This window comes from Lissotriton helveticus, chromosome 2_1 (assembly GCF_964261635.1).
Source record: "Lissotriton helveticus chromosome 2_1, aLisHel1.1, whole genome shotgun sequence".
NCBI lineage: Eukaryota > Metazoa > Chordata > Amphibia > Caudata > Salamandridae > Lissotriton > Lissotriton helveticus.
In genome coordinates, this window is record NC_136059.1 from 1,542,678,517 (window position 1) to 1,542,700,034 (window position 21,518).

The 21,518-nt window shown below is 42.7% G+C and overlaps 1 protein-coding gene across 4 annotated transcripts in view; it reads right to left on the bottom strand.

Annotated features, from left to right (window-relative positions):
* Positions 1-8,558: 8,558 nt before the first annotated feature.
* GTF2E2 (general transcription factor IIE subunit 2) overlaps positions 8,559-21,518 on the bottom strand; it is a 297,176-nt gene continuing 284,216 nt past the window's right edge. For all 4 annotated transcript variants that reach the window (XM_078676499.1, XM_078676500.1, XM_078676501.1 and 1 more), the window contains one exon: positions 8,559-10,448. In XM_078676499.1, coding sequence (XP_078532625.1) covers positions 10,332-10,448 — 117 coding nt within the window. In that variant the 3' untranslated portion in view covers positions 8,559-10,331. The remainder of the gene's footprint in view (positions 10,449-21,518) is intronic.

Below are 21,518 nucleotides of genomic sequence, written 5' to 3' on the forward strand. Positions count from 1 at the left end.
GTCTACACCTTCCTCAAGGGACTCTGCATAAAGGTCATGCTATCTATCCTTCGATCTGGCTGTATTCCTCCATTGTAGCTGCTACTTCGTCCTCGAGTTTGTAGAACTTCTCTTGTTCTTCCTCGTGAGGCTCCGGGGTTGCTCGTCCTCCGTGCCTGGTTGCTCATCCTTCGCCTCTGTGGATCCCGACGATGCAAGATTCTGTCAGGGATTCATCGAACTCCTTCTTCCTCCGGATAAGTCCTCCCATTTTGGCCTTGAGCCTTTGCTTTTTTTGCTTCACCGCTCTTTGTTTGACGTCGTGTAGATGGCATCTTTCTTTTCAATGTCGCTGCTTTCCAAGCTCTCATGTCTTAGCTCTTCTCCTTCATTCCCCCTAAGCACTCCTTCTGTCAAAGTTTTCGTCTAAGGTTTGCCCCCATCGGTGTCCTTTGGTCGGGATCTGTGTGGTTCATTAAGTTTGTGCTGTCCTTCAATCATTGGGTGTTTCGATGCGAAGACTGCTTTCAAGGACCTTGAGTCCGAGGACTTGGTGTCCATGCCTTTCAGCAGTATTGTTATCTTCGGCCATCTTCTTGATGAATCTTTCATTGCCATCCTCAATGCTTCCCTCCATTGACCGTCGGCTGCAGCACCTTCGACGTCCCAGTCCCCTCCTTGCACTGGTTCGGCCTCCTAGACATTCTCTTAGTCTTCGCTGAATGGGCCAAGGTCTTTCAGGGATTAAGGTCTTTTGTGGGTGCAAGCCATGGCATGCTGTGGTTGCCTCTGCCGGCGTTGTACCCAAAGAGTTTTCAGCAAAAACTCAGAGCAGGCTTCAAAATTTTCGTCCTTGTGGACTTTTGGCCGGCACAGATTGCAGACCTCATGTGGATCCCTCTGCATAAACTTGTGGTGGCAGTTGGGGCAGAATTTAAAAGGGGTACTTCCATGACCCTCTCCTGCCTCTCTCCTCTTCCTTCTCTGGCCAAATGGGTTTCACTGGTGCTGGGGCCGTTGGGGTCGAGAAGGCTCCCTTCTCTGTTAACATGTTCTTCCTGTGGCTTTCAGTGTCTTCATTATTTTTCATTTTTTTCCCCCTGTTATTCCCTGGAATTCTTCAGAGCTCCCCACCGTGCTTCCATACCCAACAGTGAAAAAAAGAATATGAAGATGGTGACTACACACAGGAACTTCTGAGGCGCCACCTGACATCACACAAGGAATGGATTTACCACCAAATGGTGGTTGATGACACTCACACAAAAAATGAGAGAGAAGAAAGACAAACACGTTATCGGACCCAACCACTAGATGGCACAATACATGCACAACATGAGAATCCAGAAAAGGATTCATGCTGAAAGAAACACTGATACAAGCCACTGTGAATTGCATTTAGGAGCATTTGGTGTTCAATTGATCACAAAAATATATTCTGCAAATTGCAGACTTTGAAACCTCAAATTCTTTTGAACTTGAGGTAGTTACTTCATCCATAAGCAATAATGGCTGTAAAATACATGAAACATGGCAGAAGCAAAAAGTAAACTGCGAATGTTACCATAGAAGGATATCGGGAGTCTGCCCACTTTCCAATTATAGAACCACCAAGAGTAGATGTACTCAGCTATAAAGGTCACTGCACTTAATGTTTCCAAGGAGCCTTCTTGGCATCACACCTATTATTTGAGATGTGGTCATAACTAATAGATCCATTGGAAATCAATTCAAATTAGAGGCCTAGTCATGGCATCAAACTGATTGTTTCCTGCTTAACTGACAGACAATACATGACTTTGTTAAGCCAGCAGTAACCACAATTTTATATATTGCACAATCACTTTGTGGATCCAATTAAGGCAAGAATGTTCATGTGCTTTACAACTTGGGCACATCCTTACTACAGATGTGCTGGCTGGGTAGGGCATGTCAAAAGAAAATTGCTTTTCACTTATTTATAAGAACGTTATGGATTGCTAGGTTTGATATAGCTAGGCTTCAAGAATCAAAGATCACCACTGTGGTTTAATTTTGGTCATCAATGAACTGCAAGTCTCATACACCCTTTGTATGAAGTATATATTAAATGGCAGCGGTAAAAATGGTTTGCATAGTCTTAACTCTTAAATAAAATATTTTTTATAATAAAGCTGTTAAAATAAAGAAATGTACAACAAAATGTGTATTATATTTCTTAGAAAACAGAAAGACAAAAAAAGCGTATCAAGAACAAATAAATGCAAGATAAAATGTCAACATTTAAACTTTATAGAAATTTTAAAAATACTTGTTTCCCAAGGAAAATAAAAAAATTGTGCCCATAACCAGCTATTGTATTGTATTGTAATTGCATTTATAAACCGCTTACTACCCCTGACGAGGCGTCAAAGTGCTTTTTCGGCAGGTAGCATGCTACTCCGGGACCCATAGAGGATTAGTGTTGAATTAGTATAGTGAAACATGCAAGTACATTTTAAGTGGTGGATAGGTTAGTCAGTTATTTGGATTTGGAATGACAGCAGAGGATAGAGGAGGAAAAAAAGGTTTGTATTAATATAGCGCTTGCATAGCTGCCAAGGTTTCAGATTGCTGTGTGTGACATTTTAATAATTTTAGAGTAATTATGAGTGACATTTGAATGACTATGAGTGACACGGTCTCGTGAGCAAAATTAAGCAATGAAGATGAGGGAAACAATAATATTAGAAAATGCACACATTTGAGGAACGAGAAACTAAGTTAACTGCTGCAAAACGTAAGAAATATAAACGACTTCCATTGATCAGACCCTAGCTAAAATTGCAGAAATTACATAAAGCAGCATGGAAGTGGTTCAAAATGTCATTATAATCAGCTGAGTGACTCGCAGTCTCACTCAACAGCCACCAGTGACCTGGCTGTAACGAAACTGAAAAACAAAGCAGAGACCTTCTGTGTGAGTGACAGGGGCACAGGCAAACTCAGAATAAGTCTAGAATGGAGTGCATTTGCAAGTAGGTGTGTGGGTAGGCACCTGATTGAGATGAGCCACACTTCACACATAGAACTGGGTAAGCTTTCAAGTATGTTTGCACTGTCTGTTTTTATTAGTTTAAATGGTTAAAGTTCTCTGCAGTTTAAAATGCCCTAATAAATCGAAAGTAATCCATGGCATTTAATTTGAGTTCCTGAATAAACATGGCACCCTTTATTCGATTTAATAATAAGCTCTAATAAATATGTGTTCGCTAAGGGAGTGGGGTTTGCTGTCCTGTGCTAGCTGCCCTGACCCGGCAGACTGATTGCTTCTGAATAAGTGAAAGATCAGCCGTGGCCTTCATGTGCTGCTTCTTATATCTTTTCCTCTACTTGTGAGGAAGAGAGTCGCTCTGAATAAACAAGGAGGCCCAATGAGAGGGTGGGGGGAGGGCTCCTTTACCAAGCAATAAATAAAACCTTTCCAGTCGCTTCAGAGAGCCGCGGCCTCTCCCAAGGCTTCACCAAGGAGAGATAACCGAGATACAGCAGAAGAGCTGCACGTGTGGGTGGGGGCTCAGCCAGCATCTCAACTTAGCGCACACAGGCTCTCTCTCCCACTGACCACGACCAGTCGAACATCCAGTCGAACATGAGGCAATAACAAAGTTTAACTTACTTCACAGAAGAAGGGCCCTCCACCTCCAGTCTGTCCAGGCGCCGGCCCCGGTGTCACTGACTTCTCTCCGTCGGCTACAGTAATGCATGATTCAACGGGGCGGTAATTGCAATAGCTTCTAGCACATGGTGCCCGAGCCGATGCAAGCCAGCAGACCGGTGCCGTAGTTATAAGCAGCGCTACCTTTAAAGATGATGACATGCTGCGCCGCCCGCAAACTATCCAGCTGCATCGAGCGCCCAAAATAAACTGCGCGCGCTTCCACAGAGTGACGTCCCACAGTGATGACATCAGCCTGCCAGTAAGAGCCGAGCCGACTGAACTAAAGCTGCCTGCAGCCTTAGCTTAGCTGAACACCAAGCCTGCCGGAGCAGCACGCATAAGCAACAGGCTGCCACAGACTCTAAGTTTTACTCAGGCTTGACAGTGAAATCTTCAAATACTGGTAATCACTCAGCTTCTTAAATACGCTGATTTGCGTGACAATCCTTTCACATGCGGTAATGCGGTAATGCGCCTTAAAATGCGTTAGTGTCACACCGGATGTGTGACACTTGGCAGAGCAGCGCTTGTTACCCCTGGTGGGGTGTTGAAACATGCTATTCAGGAAGCCCATAAAGGATTAGTGGTGAATTAATATGGTGAAATATGAAAGTAATTTCAGTGGTGGATATTAGTCAGTTATTTGGAGTGAGAAGGATAGCGGAGGGATAAAAGAGGAAGAAAGGTTTGCATTCATATAGCACTTGTTACCCCTGATGGATGTTGAATCGCTTTTCTGGAGAGTAGCACGCCACTCTGGAACCCATAAAGGATTAGTGTTGAAAATTAGTATAGTAAAATATGAAGTAATTTGATTAGTGGATATGTTATTCAGTTATTTGGATAGGGAAGGGCAGGTGGCAGGATAGTGAAGGGAAAGAGGTTTGTATTTATATAGCGCTTGCTACCCCTGATGGGGTTTTAAAGCGCAAGTAGCACGCTACTCTGGAACCCATCAGGATTAGTGTTGAATTAGTATGGTGAAACATGAAAGCAATTTTAGTGGTGGATATGTTAGTCAATTATTTGGATTGAGAAGGGTTGGGGAGGGGTAGAAAAGAGGGAAGAGTTTAGAAAGGTTTGTTTAGGGGGTTCGGTATAGTAAAAGAGGTGCAAGATGATGGAAGGAGGGGTAGAGAATCTAGAAAGGGTTATTTTGGGTATCATAGTAGTGGTATGGGGTTTTGGGTTAAATGAGAGAGTGGATGTAGAGGATATATTGAGCGAAGTATAGGCTGTGAAATAGGGACGTGCATTGGAAATGCTAAATTAGAAGAAAGTGATAAATATATAGATCCATAAGTACATTGAAAGTATATAGATGCATAATGGAGGTATATTTATTGGGCAGCATTTCTGGCCCGGGCCAGTCTCGAACAGGCTCAAACAGGCAACTGCCTTTGTCCTCTCCACCCTTAACAGGCTCAAACAGGCAACTGCCCTTGTCCTCTCTGCCCATAACAGGCTCAAACAGGCAACAGCCCTTGTCCTCTCCGCCCTTAGCCTCGACGCCCGGGCTAAGACGCCCTAACCCTGGCCGTTTATAGCCCTAGTAATCAGGTGACCCCCTTCAGCCAATGGGAACCCTAGCCCTAACACTATCCAATCACAACACTAGCCCTAAAAATCTAGAACCAATAGGAGACCAGGACCTTACAGCCAATCTTAGCCCTAGTCCAAGCACCCTATCAGTTCAAAAACCCTAATCTCTACATACAATAGAGGCTCTAGCCCTACCAGTAGTCCCACCCCAAGTCCAAGAAACCAATGGCACAGGAAGCCCTTTTCCCTACTTCCAATAGAAAGCCTAACCCTAGTCTTAGTCCCACTACCAGTCCAGCAACCAATCACACCAGAAGACCTAATCGCTACTTCCAATTAAAAGTCTAACCCTAGCCCTAGTCCCACCCTAGTCCCACAAACAATAACACAGGAAACCCTAGTCCCTACTTCCAACAGAAATCCTATCCCTAGCCCTGGTCCCAACCCTACATTGATTGAATCACAGACCCAGAAACCAATTAGAACACTCAAATACCCAACCAATGAGGACACTAACCCTAATCCAATAGAAACATCAGATACAACCACCAATCAGTGTACACATGGACCAAACAATATCAGATCATATAAGGTCCCAGCGACCTCAGACAAGGTTTGCTGACCAGGGAGTTGGAAGCTGCTTTTCCTGTTCAGAATCTCCTAGGAGACAGACAGGCTCAATCCACACATTGGACTTCTGCAGGTAAAGTCCTCACTAACTTGAAATCTAACAATACTGTTTGAATACAACTTTACTCCCTCTACTGGCCAAAAAAGGAAGTGCACAGTCCCTAGTAAACACAGTTTAAACAGCTCACAGAAGCACCCTCTGATGTAGAATATCCCTGTTGCTAAGGGGCAGGGGGCTGGTTTCACTGGCTTGTGAACACAAAATGGTGGCTGGGGGTGCACTGTTTTAACATACAGGTCTTAGCACAGAGCAAAGGAGAAATTTGGAGGGAACACTGAAAGTCATCAGCAATGAGAGGGAATAACTATAGAGTTTGGACTGCACATCCCACAATTCAAAACATTAAATGGAAGCAATCATGGGCAGGAAAAAACTTAAGTTTAAAACACAAAACAGGTGATAAAATATCTAATCACAGGCAGGGTAAAACTACAATTTTTAAACTGTAACAACCACAGGCAAAGACAGAACTCACAGAAAGGGAAAATCGTTTTTTTTTAAAAAACTTTTGTTTTGGGGAAGAGACAGCACTAGTCTGCCTCCTTACCACTCCCTGGACTCTGATCACTGCAATCTGGGGCATAGGGAGGTTGCAACTCACAAGATGGAGGAGAATGATTTGGGGTGCACCCAGCAAGGCCTTAAGGGGCCTGGGCTAGTGTGAGGGGACGGCTCAGAGTTGCCTGGTAGTTGAATAGTCAATCCCCAGTCCTCGGTCTGCTGGCCTGTGGAGGGCTGGGGGGCTGGGGAGCTGCTTTCCCTGTTCAGAATCTCCTAGGAGACAGACCGGCTCAATCCACACTTTGGGTTCTGCAGGTAAAGGCCTCACTAACTTGAAATCTAACAATACTGTTTGAATACAATTTTACTCCCTCTACTGGCCAAAAAAAAACGAAGTGCACAGTCCCTAGTAAACACAGTTTAAACAGCTCACAGAAGCACCCTCTTATGTAGAATATCCCTGCTGCGGGGGGGGGGGGGCAGGAGGCTGGTTTCACTGGCTTGTGAACACAAAAAATGGTGGCTGGGGGTGCACTGTTTTAGCATACAGGTCTTAGCACAGAGCAAAGGAGAAATTTGGAGGGAAAACTGAAAGTCATCAGCAATGAGAGGCAAAAACCACAGAGTTTGGACTGCAAATCCCACAATTCAACACGTTAAATGGAAGCAATCATGGGCAGGAAAAAACACAAGTTTAAAACACAAAACAGGTGATAAAATACCCAATTACTGGCAGGTTAAAACTACAATTTTTAAACTGTAACAACCACAGGCAAAGACAGAAATCACAGAAAGCGCTTTATAGATCTATAGGTCCCTGCAATTAGACCCAAGGGCATTTAACTAGACTCCTTAAGTAAGCTTGTTTCTGTATACCATATTCGGCTGTCCTAGTAGCATTCTCTGTATAACTTGTTCGTCCGTTTTATAGGTGTTGCTTCCTGGGTTGTTTTGTGACCAAAGGCTAAAACTCAATTCATCAAATGTACATTAGAATCATTACTTTGTTGCCTCATTGAGAAAGTGACTGTCCCCTAAGGCTAGAGAGACTTTCAAATGATGTTGTGGGTCCTACCTGACTGACACCATGCTGACAGAAAGTCTGATGTTTTGTTTTAGGTTAGCCTTTATAACATGATTGAAAGTTCTTTATATTCACGATAAAGATAGAGAAGATAAATTAAAAAAGTACAACACTCTTAAATCTGATAAAGATTACAAAACCTCGCCATCCCTCAAGCAGGCAAGCGTCCAAAGATCCACAAGTACTGACACAAATGGAACCCAAGTCTTAAAGGTCTCATTTCTGAAAGGCTGACATGGGAGAACATAAATGTGTTTCCTCAACGATGTCCAGACTTAAAACGGTTATGTTCTGAGATTTTCAATGATAGCATGCTACAAAGTTAACTTTTTCCTCAAAAGAAACTTAGAGGGAAGTGGAATGGCTATAAAGATAAGAATAAACAAACTGGTGAATGTATGTGTATGAAATGTAAAATGGCAGTTTTCATCTATGAGCCGAAAAAAACATAAAATGTATTAAATTATTCAAATGTGGTTTTAAAGGGAAAACTAAGGCCCGATTCACAAAGGTAAACTTTCACTTCTGTCGAAGTCTACTACTTTTCAGTATTCACAAAGGTAAAGTTGGACCAAAACTCTAACTTTACTACTTTTTGGTTGTCACGAAAGTAAACTTAGACAAAAAGTCTAACTTTACTTGTAGTAACTTACCTTTGTTAACACTGAAAAGTATTAAAGTTAGACTTTTGGTCTAAGTATAGCTTTTTGAATACCGAAAAGTAGTAAAGTTAAACTTTTGGTTTAACTTTACCTTTGTGACTCAGGACCTCAGTTTTTACTTTTGAAAAAATTGCAAGTCTGTACTTTGTCCCACGTGATTTTGAAATGTGTCTCACACAACCGAAAAAAGATGCGGTGATCGTTTTAAAATGTGCAATATTTTTGTGGGAAGAATATGACAATTCCAAACGGAGTTGAGTGGTTACCAAGTTCACTTACCACACTAACTCTGGTTGCCCTTCATCTCAACACTGAAAATGCCTAAGTGTATCACCAGTTACTTGCAGGACAAGAGCAGTAAGAGTTCTTTGCCTGAACACTAAAAACGACCCCTTTGAGGATAAACCACAAACAAGAGCATTTTCTATGAAGTCATTTATTTAGAAACAGCACATCATAATCTCCCCCTCACTGCAAAGTACTAATCCCACAATCAGGTCTGCCTTTACAAACGTTAGATGGCATCTGTACACAATTAAGACAAAGTATATACAGAATAGAAACAGAAGTTTTACAGTTTAAGCGACCAGAATTCTTTTCAACGTACATCCCTCTTGTTCCCGCCACTTGCTAAAGTATTCCCTATTACAAACTAGCAGGCACCTTTTCACAGCTTCAATACGTTTCTCTGTATCTGTTACATCCCACTTGTTCTTAAAACTTCCTGGGAGCAATGAACTTAGACAATGTTTATTATATTATGGGCCATATCCTTTGACAAACCCATGAATGAACTTTGGTTGACATCTTAAAGAGTCAGCAGTAGTAAAACCACATGAGAAGGAGAAAAAGAAATAAAAACAAGCAAGATTGAATAACAAAGAAAGTACACACTTTTCTACCTAGAAAAGGACAATACCATTTTGGGCACAAAACAAGAATTTGAAACAGACTGATATTTAATCTGTATTTTAGAATGCAGACTACAGAGAGAAGTTATAGTAGATAATACAGTGAAAATATCAGAAAATGTGACAAGCCCCTTTCTCAATATTACATATAACCACGCAGTGCACAATGCACAGCGGGTCTCCTTCATTTAGTTAAAATAGACACTCTGCTGTGAAAATAGATTTGTTCTGAACAGTAAGCAAGCAAATTAGTTCAGTCCAAATAACATTTTATAGTACGGAATAAATCCTCTCAATATATGGCGTCATATACCTCAGATTCCATAAAAAACACTACATAACCAGGCAGATCTCCACATCAGCTTCTTAATAAGTGGATCACCAAGCTTCCTTTGATTTCACGTATATTCCACTTTTCTGATGGACCAACATGAGTTCCACCATTGCAGACAAGGGACCAGTTATTTCACTCACCAAGAACATAATACTATTTATAGAAGGAAGGCACCCAGCGGATATCCTTTACAATCATCGAATTCTGCTACTTTGGGGACCTTCTTCAACTGTGCCTGGGTCGCAACTAAAAGAGAAATACCACAACACAGGATATATTCCAAAAAGGTAAATTATCGTTACAAATGGCGTCTTGCAGCAAATATCCAAAACGTAAGCCTCTGTGGAAATCTACTTTGTTACTTTGGTTAGATACCTCTCAGACTAACTGTGTCGTATTTGGGTGATGTCGGCCCTATGCACTTTCACTATTCTCCACCACCCTCCACCCACATCAAGTTAACAGACTAAAGACAACATTGTGTCCCCTACAAAATGTCCCAACAACAACTGTCAGAAATTATAAATGTGTACAGTAGAAAACAAACCTACAAGCGTGCTGTAATGTTTAAGCCTCCACAAATGTAACGAAAATATATGGGCATTAAAACCACTCAGCAAGAATATCAACAGTTAACACACCCAACAAAAGTTTCAAAAAAATGCTTAGCAAGGTAAGGGATTCTAATTTTTAAGAGCAGCTAGAGCAGCATTATTTGCAGCAGCAGCGCACATCATAGTCTCCAAACTTTAAAAAAAAAAAAGGTTCAGCAATTTGCTCTTGCAGTAAAACCAAATGTTTTTCTTGACAGCTGGAGGGTAAGAAGAGAGAAGACCCAAAACGCAAAACAGCACATTCATTATTTGTGCAGTCAGTCTGGGAATTGGAAAAGTCACTCCTTTGGTGAAGATCCAGCCTAAATCTCCATTTGACACTTGAAAATGATTCTTAAGATTTCCTCGGCGTGACATCAGTGTAGTCCTTAAGCACACCAGCCAAATGGTCATTGTGAGTCTTAAACTTCCGATTCTTTGAACCCGGCTTCTTCCTCTTTGGCACAGCAAGCTGAAAAAATACACATCAGAATACTTATTTAAAATAAGCAATGTTCTATTTCCAAAGACTGCATCAGGCACAACTACAGATATCATTAGACACTAATAACACAGTAGAGCCATCAAAGCAAGCAGTTTGATAAATACCATAAGAATCATTTTAGCTGCAGCTTAATTTTGCCTTCATGTAGTGAGGCAGCTCCCACAGCAATCTGTAAAGATGTTTAGATTTAAGCTCCCAGGGTTTTTTTGTACCTTGGCATTGGCTTGGTTGGCCTCTGATTTGGTACTGAGGAATGTGACTTTGCGCCTTCTACGAAAGATCAGAAAGGCAAAGTTGCTGCATTAGCCCTGGATACTTATCTTGAAGGCCATGATTTTAAAATACTTATTTGAACAGTCAGGCTTTTATTTGACTTTTCAGCTTCGATCATACGGAAACCCTCTGCAAGTCAAAAACATTCCACAGAAAAAAAGTCTGCTGAGCTGGACCTCAGGACGATTAGTGAGATTTGGAGAAGCACCAGTTTTGTAGAATTTTAACCATAATGCTTTTTCGTGGTAGTTAACATTTCATTTTTAGGAGATCCAGCAAACCAGTTACCCAGATATGATCAAACATGAGTTTGCTCGTTATGGTTATCAGCAGAAACCATATTTAGACACTGAAAAATTTAGCCCTTGAAACTGAAGCTATCTTTGTCTACCGCAAACCATAACTACCTACAATAAATTTCCGAACTCAACTGTGAACAAAGCATTTTAAAGGTGCGATGGAATATGGATAGGTTTATTTCTGAAAGTAATTCTACAATTTATAGTCACACCATCTGATATTAACCTCCATTCATGATGCATTTGTTTGCCTTTCTGAAGAACAGAATTTGGCTGAAGGCTCTTTTCTCATCTTGGAGATAAGGCATCCATATAAAGGGCCTGAAGTCTAGTAGAAGAGAAACTGTTTCCCTTTGCGTGGAAAAGAAGAGCTTCTTGTTTCCACAAAGGATAGTGAGCATTTTAGTTGGACTGGTAGTGACAAAAAAAGGTTGAAATCAAAACATAATGACTATTGTATGGAACTGTAAACATGCTTGCTGAAAATTGTGATAAGTTGCTATGATCTCTCTTACTGGAAGTAAATTAGAAGTCTGATATCCATCCTCTAAAATGTGGTATCTGAGTAAAGGACTAGACCAAGGTAATCTTGACTCCCAGTGAGTAGTGGGTCATTTAGGAGCCTAGGCATTCATGAGATATGAATACCTCCTTTCCAGTTTGTTGTAGCCAACTTTTAGAGGTGACCCAACATTAGGTAAGTCACAGCAAATGGCTTTGCGCATTTCTCCTTCTCAGAGACTAGTTCAAGTGAAGGAAACATATTGTAAAGAAAACAAGTTACTTACCTGTAACTTTGGTTCCCCAGTATTGGTACTTTCATAGATTTCCATGCTTTGTATCATTCCCCGTCGTCTGAATGGGAGCCTCGGTAACATAAAAATACCATAGCAGTAGGTACAAAAGAGAAAGAAAGGCCTACGCCTCATCTCATTTTGTAGCCTATCCGCCTCCTTTTTGTAAAAGAGACCAAAAAATTGAAACAACCAATCAGAGTAGGCTCACCCCATAGAACCTTCCTGAGAGAGCCTCAGATTTTCGTAGCCGTTGTGTAAAAGTAATTACATTTGCTGAAGGCTGAGCTTTTCCAGGGGAGGCGGGTGGGCGCATGGGAATCTATGAAAGTACCAATACTGGGGAACCAAAGTTACAGGTAAGTAACTTGTTTTCTTGCCCCAGTATTGGACTTTCATAGATTCCCATGCTTTGTATCAGAGTAGCTAGTAGTAAGCCACAAATGCATATTTTGTTACCTGCATATCAGCATAACACAGTATAAGCATTATCATCAAATATAAAATGTGCAATAAAGGAAGGAGGGATGGAAGGGAAAGCTCACCGCTCACTGGAATAAATTCCTCAGGACTGCTTGTCCGACTGCTGCGTCACTTCTTGTGGACGAATCCAAACAGTAGTGTCTCGTGAACGAATGGGCACTCCTCCAAGTAGCTGCCCTGCAAATGTCCTTGATAGGGACACCAGAGAACAAAGCTGTAGACGATGACACTGATCTCGTAGAATTAGCCTTGATCTGTCATTTCAGCGGCTTCCCTGCCCCCTGATGACAGAACTGAATTGTGCTGGCAATCCATCGTGATATCCCCTGCTTTGACAGAGAAACTTTTTCTTGGAGGGCCAAAAGCGACAAAAAGTTGCGATGTCTTCCTGAATGCCTTTGTACGTTGAAGATAGAACTTTAAGCATCTTTGGACATCCAAAGTGTGGAGAGACCTCTCCGCCAGAGAGGAAGGTCGAGGAAAGTAAGACTTCAGCACTATAGGTTCGTTTAGGTGAAAATCCGAAGGGACTTTTGGGATAAATTTTGGATTTGTCCGTAAAATCAAAGACTCCTTTTTGAACTGTAAGAAAGGTTCAACAATCGTGAGAGCTTGAAGCTCTCCAACCCTCCTAGCTGTTGTTATCGCTAGGTGAAAAGCAACTTTCCATGACACAAACTTCATGTCAGCTTTATGGATTGGTTCAAAAGGAGCCCTCATGAGATGGGCAAGGACCAGGTTGAGCTGCCAAATCGGAGGAGGAGGTCTCACCGGAGGGAAAGCCCTGAATAGACCCTTCAGGAATTGTTTGATCACCCTCGTGGACCAAAGAGAAGGACCAGAGGTTGTTCGCCTGAACCTAGACATCGCTGCCAGCTGCACCTTAATGGAGGAGTGTTGAAGACCTGATTTTGCTAAAGACAATATGTACGGTAAGATCTTATGAGGAGCCAAAGTAAAAGGATGAAGGTTTTCCTTTTGGCACCATGCACAAAAACGCTTCCATTTTGCTCGATAAGTCCTGTTTGTACTAGGAGCCCGAGCTTGAGCTAAAATGTCCTTGCAATCTTGAGGAATATCTAACGCATTGAACTCCCGGTGTCCAGGAGCCAAGCTGTCAATTGCAAAGAGCTTGGGTCCGGATGCATTACTTGGCCCTGGGACATCGTCAGCAGGGTAGGAATGGGGCGTAGGAGAACCTGTTGATCCCGAGACAGAAGGAGGAGTTCTGTGTACCAAAACTGGCGGGGCAAAGCCAAGGCTATTAAAATCATGGTGCAGGGTTCCGTCTTGAGTTGCCTCAGTATCCTTGGTATCAAAGGAATCGGTGGAAAGGCGTAAAGAAATGCGCCTGACTAGGCTATCGAAAGGGCATTCCCCAATGACCCTCGATGGAGATAACTGCTCGCGTAGAGTTGGCATTTCTTGTTCTCTGGGGTCACGAACAGGTCTATAAGAGGAGTGCCCCAACAAAAGAATATCCTTTCGAGAGTCCTCTGATCAAATTCCCATTCGTGGGAGACCGACCTTAGGCGGCTCAATGAATCCGCCTCCACATTGAGGGAACCTGGAAGATGTTCTGCAGAGAGACAAATCTGGTGATAAATAGCCCATTCCCAGATCTCTTGAGCTTCCTTTGAAAGAAGCTTGTATTTTGTTCCGCCCTGCTTGTTCACATAATGCATGGCCGTCGTGTTGTCTGTATGCACTAGAACCGTTGAACCCTGAATCTTTGGAAGGAAAGCCTGTAGAGCCAGACGAATTGCTCGCAGTTCCAGTAAGTTGATGTGAAAGGTGCGAAGCTCTGGAGACCAGTGATCGCTCCCTTGAAGATCCTGTAATGTCGCTCCCCAGCCTTCCAGAGAGGCGGCTGTGGTTAGAACTAACGGAGAGGGAGGAACCGTGAAGGAGAGACCTTCCTCGATATTGCTTGCTATAGTCCACCACTTGACTGCTTTCTTCATGATAGGAGTTATCTTTATCTTGTCCTCGAAGGACCCCTCTGCTTGATGCCATTGCATGTCCAGTTGTTCCTGCAGGGGACGAATGTGAAGCCTGCAGTGCGGAATCAATGCAATGAAAGAGGACATCGACCCTAGAAGGGACTTGTACTGACGGACTGAACGAATTTGTTTCCTTTGAAATCGGTTGGCAGCAAGAATCAGTTTGTTTTTCCTCTCCTCTGAAGGAAAAGCTCTGCAATGAGCAGTATCCAGAATGGCACCCAGAAATGTTGCTGACCTGGACGGAAGAAGAACCGACTTGCTTCTGTTTAGACCCAGACCTAGATGACTGAATAGTTGAATACATTCCTCGACTGCTTTTGAAGCTTCCTGAGAAGTAGGAGCTTTTATCAGCCAGTTGTCCAGGTAGGGAAACACCTGTAGAGACTGCCTTCTGAGAAAAGCTGCCACTGGTGCCAATACCTTTGTAAATATCCGCGGTGCAGAGCTTAGTCCGAAAGGTAGGACTTTGAACTGAAAGTGACTCTTGGCTACTGTAAAGCGGCCGGATGAATGGGAACATGAAAATATGCGTCCTCTAGATCTAGAGTTGCCATATAATCGCCAGGATTTAGGAGACGCAATATATCCTGGAGAGAAACCATCCGAAAAGAGAGTTTTATGAGATAGGTGTTGAGCTCCCTCAGGTCTAGAATTGGGCGCCACTTTTCTTCCGTCTTGCGAACCAGGAAAACCCTGGAATAGAATCCTTTCTCTCGTTTGGTCTGAGGAACCGATTCGATCGCCCCTTTGATGAGAAGCTGTTGAACTTCGAGACGTGGAAGATTTAGATGTTTCGATTCCGGGGCGTGAGGAGCTCTGGATGGTGGAAATTCTTGAAACTCTAGTGTGTGGCCGAATTGTACGATGTTGTGCACCCACCGATCCAATGTACTAATTTTCCAGTTGTGGAGGTATTGTGATACCCTGTCCCCCACGGATGTTACTAGAGGGGAAGGAACAGTAGACAGAGCCATGAAGCCACTATTGACGTTTTGGCGTATCTCTCCCCTTACGTCCCTGTCGTCCTCTTGGTGGTTGACGAGAAAAAGACGCCGATTGACCTTGGCGCTGTGAGTATTGGGGTTTGTATGACTGAGAGGACTGTGAGTAAGAAGAGTAGCGCTGTTGGTTGCCCCCTCTGTACGATGAAAATCCTCTCCCTCTCGCACCTCTGAAAGGAACTTTGCGGTAATGCAATGTCCCCAAGGACCTTGCCGTGTCCTTCTTGAAGTCTTGAAGGGCATCATCTACATGCTTTTCAAAAAGCATTTCGCCGTCATAGGGTAAGTCCAAGATCTTATTTTGAACTTCCTGGCGAAACCAGGTTGCCCGCAGCCAGCCCTGACGCCTTAAAACTGCTGAACCCGCTAGAGCTCGGAAAGCGGTAGTTGCTATGTCCATAGCACAATCTATCACCTCTGAAGATGAACGCTCCCCTTCCACCAGTATCTTTCTGGCCTCATCTTTCGCATTATCCGGAAGTTGGTCAACAAACGGGGATAAATCGCACCACATCTGGCGATCAGATCTACCCAAGATAGCATGAGCATTAGCAGCTCTAACAAGAAGGCTAACAATAGAAGAAAACCTTTTTCCCACATTGTCCAGACGTCTCCCTTCCTTGTCTGGCGGGGTCATAAGGGGCGCCGATGGATTCTTGGACTTACTTTGCGCTACCTGGGAAATAACTGTGTCCGGCTTCGGTTGACCAGTCAGGCAAGCGGGACTGCTTTCTGGAGCTTTATACTTCTTCTCCAGCCAGGGGAGAACAGGGATGACTGTAGCAGGATTCTGCATCACCTTAGTATCTTCCGACCACACATGTTCAATTATCGGTATTGAACGGATGGATTTTCTAGAAGGCTCTTTAAAGTCGTAAAGAAAACAGTCTGATTGCACTATCTTAATCGGAAGGCCAAATCTCTTGGATGCCCTCTCCATAAGATTATGGAAACCTCCAATGTCTGCTGGAGGGGAGGTAGCAGTATCCGGCACTGGTGAAGCTGGATCTTGAACACCACCATCGTCCCAACCTCTATCCAGGTCATGAGGTGGATCTACCTGAAGATCTTCATCAGATGAGACATTATCATCCTGAATAGTCACAACCTCCTGATGGCTTTCTCTTGGTTCTGGTTCTGAAACTCGAGAAACCAGAGGCGTCACTGCAACTGCGGAGCAGATGGAGAAGGAGGATGCTCTTGCTGGTGCGAGGCTTGTGACAGAAACCTTTTCCTGTAGTCTTGTAGCATCATCTGTAAGTCCGTTATAAGAGAGGACGGCATTGCCACCATATCCTGACGTGATTTTTGTGGAGGCCTCTCTTGTTGAACAAAATGGCGTTCTTCTGTATAGTATCCCTCAGAATCCGAATCGTGATATTTTACTTGGAGTTCGGATGGGCTATAAGCATCCCCAAAAGGACCATCTTCATCATCATCAGACTCCTCCTCAAGAAGCAAAGTTGGAGGTAAGGGTGTTACACGGCGAGGAGATGTCATCTCTGGAGTGATTTGCTGCCTCTTTATAGAGATGTGGACCCTTTGAATCGTCGACGACTTCGTCGACGGACTCATCGGCGACGGAAATGTCGGCGAAATAGTCGTCGACAGGACCGTCAACGGAGAGATGGACCTCGTCGACGGAGGATTGATCGTCGACGAGCTCGTCGTCAGAATCATCATAGCTGTTGTCGTCGCTGCCGTCGACGCTATCTTCGTCGTCATTATCGTCGACGTCGAAGATGTAAACACCATCGTCGACGAGCAGGAAAAAGGTACCTTAAATGTCGACGAAGATATCAATGCAGCCGCGGTCGACGAAACTGCCGTCGACGGGCCCGTCGACGGAGCTGTACCTGAACCCAAGTCCTTTTTGGAAGTTGGCGTCGACGTACCAGATGATTTCGTCGTCGACGGACATGGTTTCTTGTCCGATCTTCCTTCCTGAGGGACAGCAGAAGGTTTCTTGAATCCCTTCTCTTTTTCAGATGGCGGAGAAGCAACAGAAAGGCTTTTCTGTACCTTCTTAGATGACTGTCTCCTCAGGCTGTCCCAGCCTCTCCTTTACACCTCGGTGACTGGGCCTTTCAGACCTATCAGAGGTCTTTTGTAAGGCTTTTACAGGGGGCTCAGTAGAAGTTGAAGGTGTGGACCTACCCCTTTTCTTGGATCTTCTGGAGGACGCAGCTGAGGAAGAATCCTCACTGTCAGATGACAAAACCTCCTTGCATGACTTCATTTTCTGCAACCAAGTCAACAAGCAGCCTTCCCGGTCTCTCATGGTCTTCTTAGAGAATGTTCTGCAGATCTTACAATCTGTGGCCTTGGGATCTGGGTACAAGCAGTAGATAAAGTCCTCAACAAACAGCCTCTTCTTTGAACAAGTAGCACAAGCTCTAAATAACGCCTTCTTCTCCTTGTCAGACATAGTAAAGTTGAAGAAATGGAAAAAATTCCAAACTGAAGAGAAATCTGAGCAGAGCTCAGTGGAGACTCCCTAAGCACAACGTGCGGTAGAAAATCTGAGGCTCTCTCAGGAAGGTTCTATGGGGTGAGGCTACTGATTGGTTGTTACAATTTTTTGGTCTCTTTTACAAAAAAGGAGGCGGATAGGCTACAAAATGAGATGAGGCCTAGGCCTTTCTTTCTCTTTTGTACGTACTGCTATGGTATTTTTATGCTGCCGAGGCTCCCATTCCGACTGGGAATGATTCAAAGCATGGGAATCTATGAAAGTCCAATACTGGGGCAACCTTTCTTACTCTGGTGGTACAGGTTTTTGTTTGGATTTTCTTTTACAGCAGTGCTAAAAGACTGACAACAAAAAAGAGATAATTCCTTTCTGTGTATCTAGCTTTCTGTTTATGACCCAAAGGTCTGCACACAAATATGACCTTTTTAGTGTTGCATCGTGACACGGATAATTATATCTGCACAAGAATAAATTGTATTTTTGTCTCACAAAATGTATTTTGATTGTATTAAAAACATAGAAATTCATTTGTTACATAGCATTTTCTAAAAACCATAACATCGATCAAAGTTTATCTAATGCATACAATTTAAGCAGTTCTGCTTCAATTAAAAACAATCAGTGCAAAATAATGTTCACATATGAAGACATTTTAACAAAAATACAATTTATTCTTGTGCAGATATAATTATCCGTGTCACGTTGCAACACTAAAAAGGTCATATTTGTGTGCAGACCTTTGGGTCATAAACAGAAAGCTAGATACACAGAAAGGAATTCTCTCTTTTTTGTTGCTTTACACCCAGTCCTTTCTGGTACTTTGGGAAACTCTCTCTTTTGAAAGGTGCTAAAAGACTGAGCCAGAAACTCCTTCCACAATCTCTAATGTGGCTTTCAACTCAAGGTCTAAATTATAACTATGTTTGTTCAGAGTACTTTCTCAACAAAAGAAGTCTAATGGTGAATATAAAAGCAACATTGTTAGCAACTCAATATTGCAAGGTCAAAGTCAGTACATAAAGTTTAATTGAAAGAATGTCCACTTTAGACTACCGAATTTATTTTGAAGCTATTATTATATTGGAACAAAGGATTTGGGGAGACTGACCACAGAGAGGCTCCCAAAATTAGTGAGACTCTAGGATTTAAGTTTGTTCAACAATGCCTTTGTAGTAGATACACTATACAATGGGGGTGTTTCCGATCAATAAGGGTTAGGCAGCAATCTAAAATACTACACTCTAAAGACCTAGCGATTGAGATTCAGGGTCAACTGAAGCACTTTCCTTACATGGATGGGTAAGAGCCATGTATGATGGTTATCAAATATAAATCTAAGTCACACATTTTCCAAAAACAAAGTGCCAATTAGTAGTGAATGTCAACGATGGAAATAATCTAAAAAAAGGAAAAATTCATTAACAGAACCCATTAAATGAATCCTTGACACCCACACTTAAGAGACACACTGCCCTAACCATTGATCTGAAAATTCAGAACCCAGAACAATGTGGGCACACAATGACGATCTTAGTTTCGAGGAATTCAATCAGTCAGCACAAAAATGAAGCCTTTCATGACATGGTCCAGCCTGTGGGTCTTGCTTTTCTTTGACCTATAGCAGGATCCATCTGGTCCACCAAAGAGGCAGAAATGCCTTAAATAGGAGGACCACCAATTTGGTTTATTGGGAAGGGTCACACTTGACCCAATATAATGTAAGAATGTGACATCAGGAAAGCACACTAATGACTTCGAAGAACTTTAAAGTTTCAGACTGTCCGGTTTCTCTGCCCCTATACCACTGTTTTCATATAACAGAAACAAACATTTAATCCTAATCAGGTCTCAAATCTCTTCAAAGAGCATCTGTCTCCTAAATTCTACCAGTGCATCACTGCGAAAGAAGAACATGAAGTACAGAAATTACTTACCACCTAAATCAGATCCTAGCACTGCATTTTCCAATACTCAAAACAGTTCCTTGTCTGAACGGCTTGTCCCGACGAGGACTACAGAGCCCACCAGCTTAATAGGTTGGCCAGACAATGACGAGAGAGCCCAACAGCGTAATAGGTTGCCATAGTTAAATACGTGTTAAATAAGTATTGACCCCCTCCGAGATAAAAGCAAAAAATAATGCAGTTGGAAAAGAACACATCAGATTCATTACGGTGTAAGCACTATTGTCGTCAGCCTTCAACCCTGTGTCAGAGCAGGTCGACCTGAGAGGAGATAACCTATTACATTTTTTTTGTTACTACATATTCGTAGATCACTTTGAACCATTTTATGAATGGTTCTAAATGTATAGATACTCTCCCAACGTAAGTGTTTGTAATACTGGTAGCGATTACTGACCATGCATAAATGTAACAAAATATTGTTAATAGAGAATTTTTGTAATTTTCAGACTATTGTATGCTGGGAAGTATTGGGGTAGTGGGTACCTGAAAGCTAAAGAACGCAGAGGTAAAACAGATGATGAAGGAATTTAATGACTAAATATGGATTCAATCGACCGTGGCCCAGTGTAAAGTCCATGTTCCCTTTCCCAAATCTTTTGTACGCTATGTACAGAGCTGACATTTTTGTCTCTAGCACATCAAAATTACATCACTGTCGACTTAAGCAGAGGAATCAAAATGGGATCTGCATCTTAGACCAATGCTCCATTTTATCCTAGAGAAGGTTTTTTTTTGTTTTTTTTTTAATAAAAAAAAATTGGTATAAGCATTTCAAGAAAGTTCATTTAAAGATTTTAAGTGAAGTAGTGAAATCTGGAACTCAGTTAGGAAAAGAGGAGTTTGCTAAGCTAGAGTGGGCTAGCAACCTGCTAATGCTGTTTTACCAATTAAAAGGGCAAGAATTACCTTGCAACAGTCAGCAAGAAACATTTATTTGGGTGCAACACGAAATATCTGCTGCCAGAGAAAGTCTCCGAGTTCCAGTACAGCTAAAGCGGTCTCAAGTTCCAAGTATCAGCTTCCCAGAGCAAAGGCTGTACAAATGTTGGTCCTTGGCCAGCCATACAACATTTCTGTTGGAATGCAAGTATGGATCTGTGAGGCATCTTATGCTCTGTAATAGAGATAAGCAACTCCTTGGTGATATTTGGCATGATGGATGATGTCGAATGAGTTATCTCGCAAGGAAGACTGCCTTGCTCTGAAGCAGTGTTTTCCAAACTGTGGTTTGAAAAAGTCCGAGCAATAAATAAATATGCCTTTAAATTCTGTGTTTAACTTGTCACACGTCAGTGATTTAACCCCTCCCCTGCTGGTGACGGAACCACTCTGTCATCAGCTGCGGTCGCGCTGTGCTGATGACTGAGCGGTTCCGTCACGGCCCGCTCGGCATACCTGCACGGCGCGGATTCCACGCCTGCACTGAGCGTTCCATTGAGCGGGCGGGGCCGTGACGGAACCGCTCCGTCATGAGCACAGCGCAACCGCGTCTGGTGACGGAGCAGTTCCGTCACCAGCAGCTGCAGTGAAGGGGTTAAAGTGCTGCTTTATTCTTTTAACATGAGAATTGGTGTTTACTTTTCTTTCTCTGACAGCAAAGAGAAGAGTTTTTAAAGGGAATTATGTGACAATGTATGGTGGTGTTTTTTGCAATACACATTAAAATGTAAATACCTGTAAAAGAACTGTATGTATCCAGCAGTTAGGAAAGCAAAAATGAAGCACTTTTTTGTAATTCTAA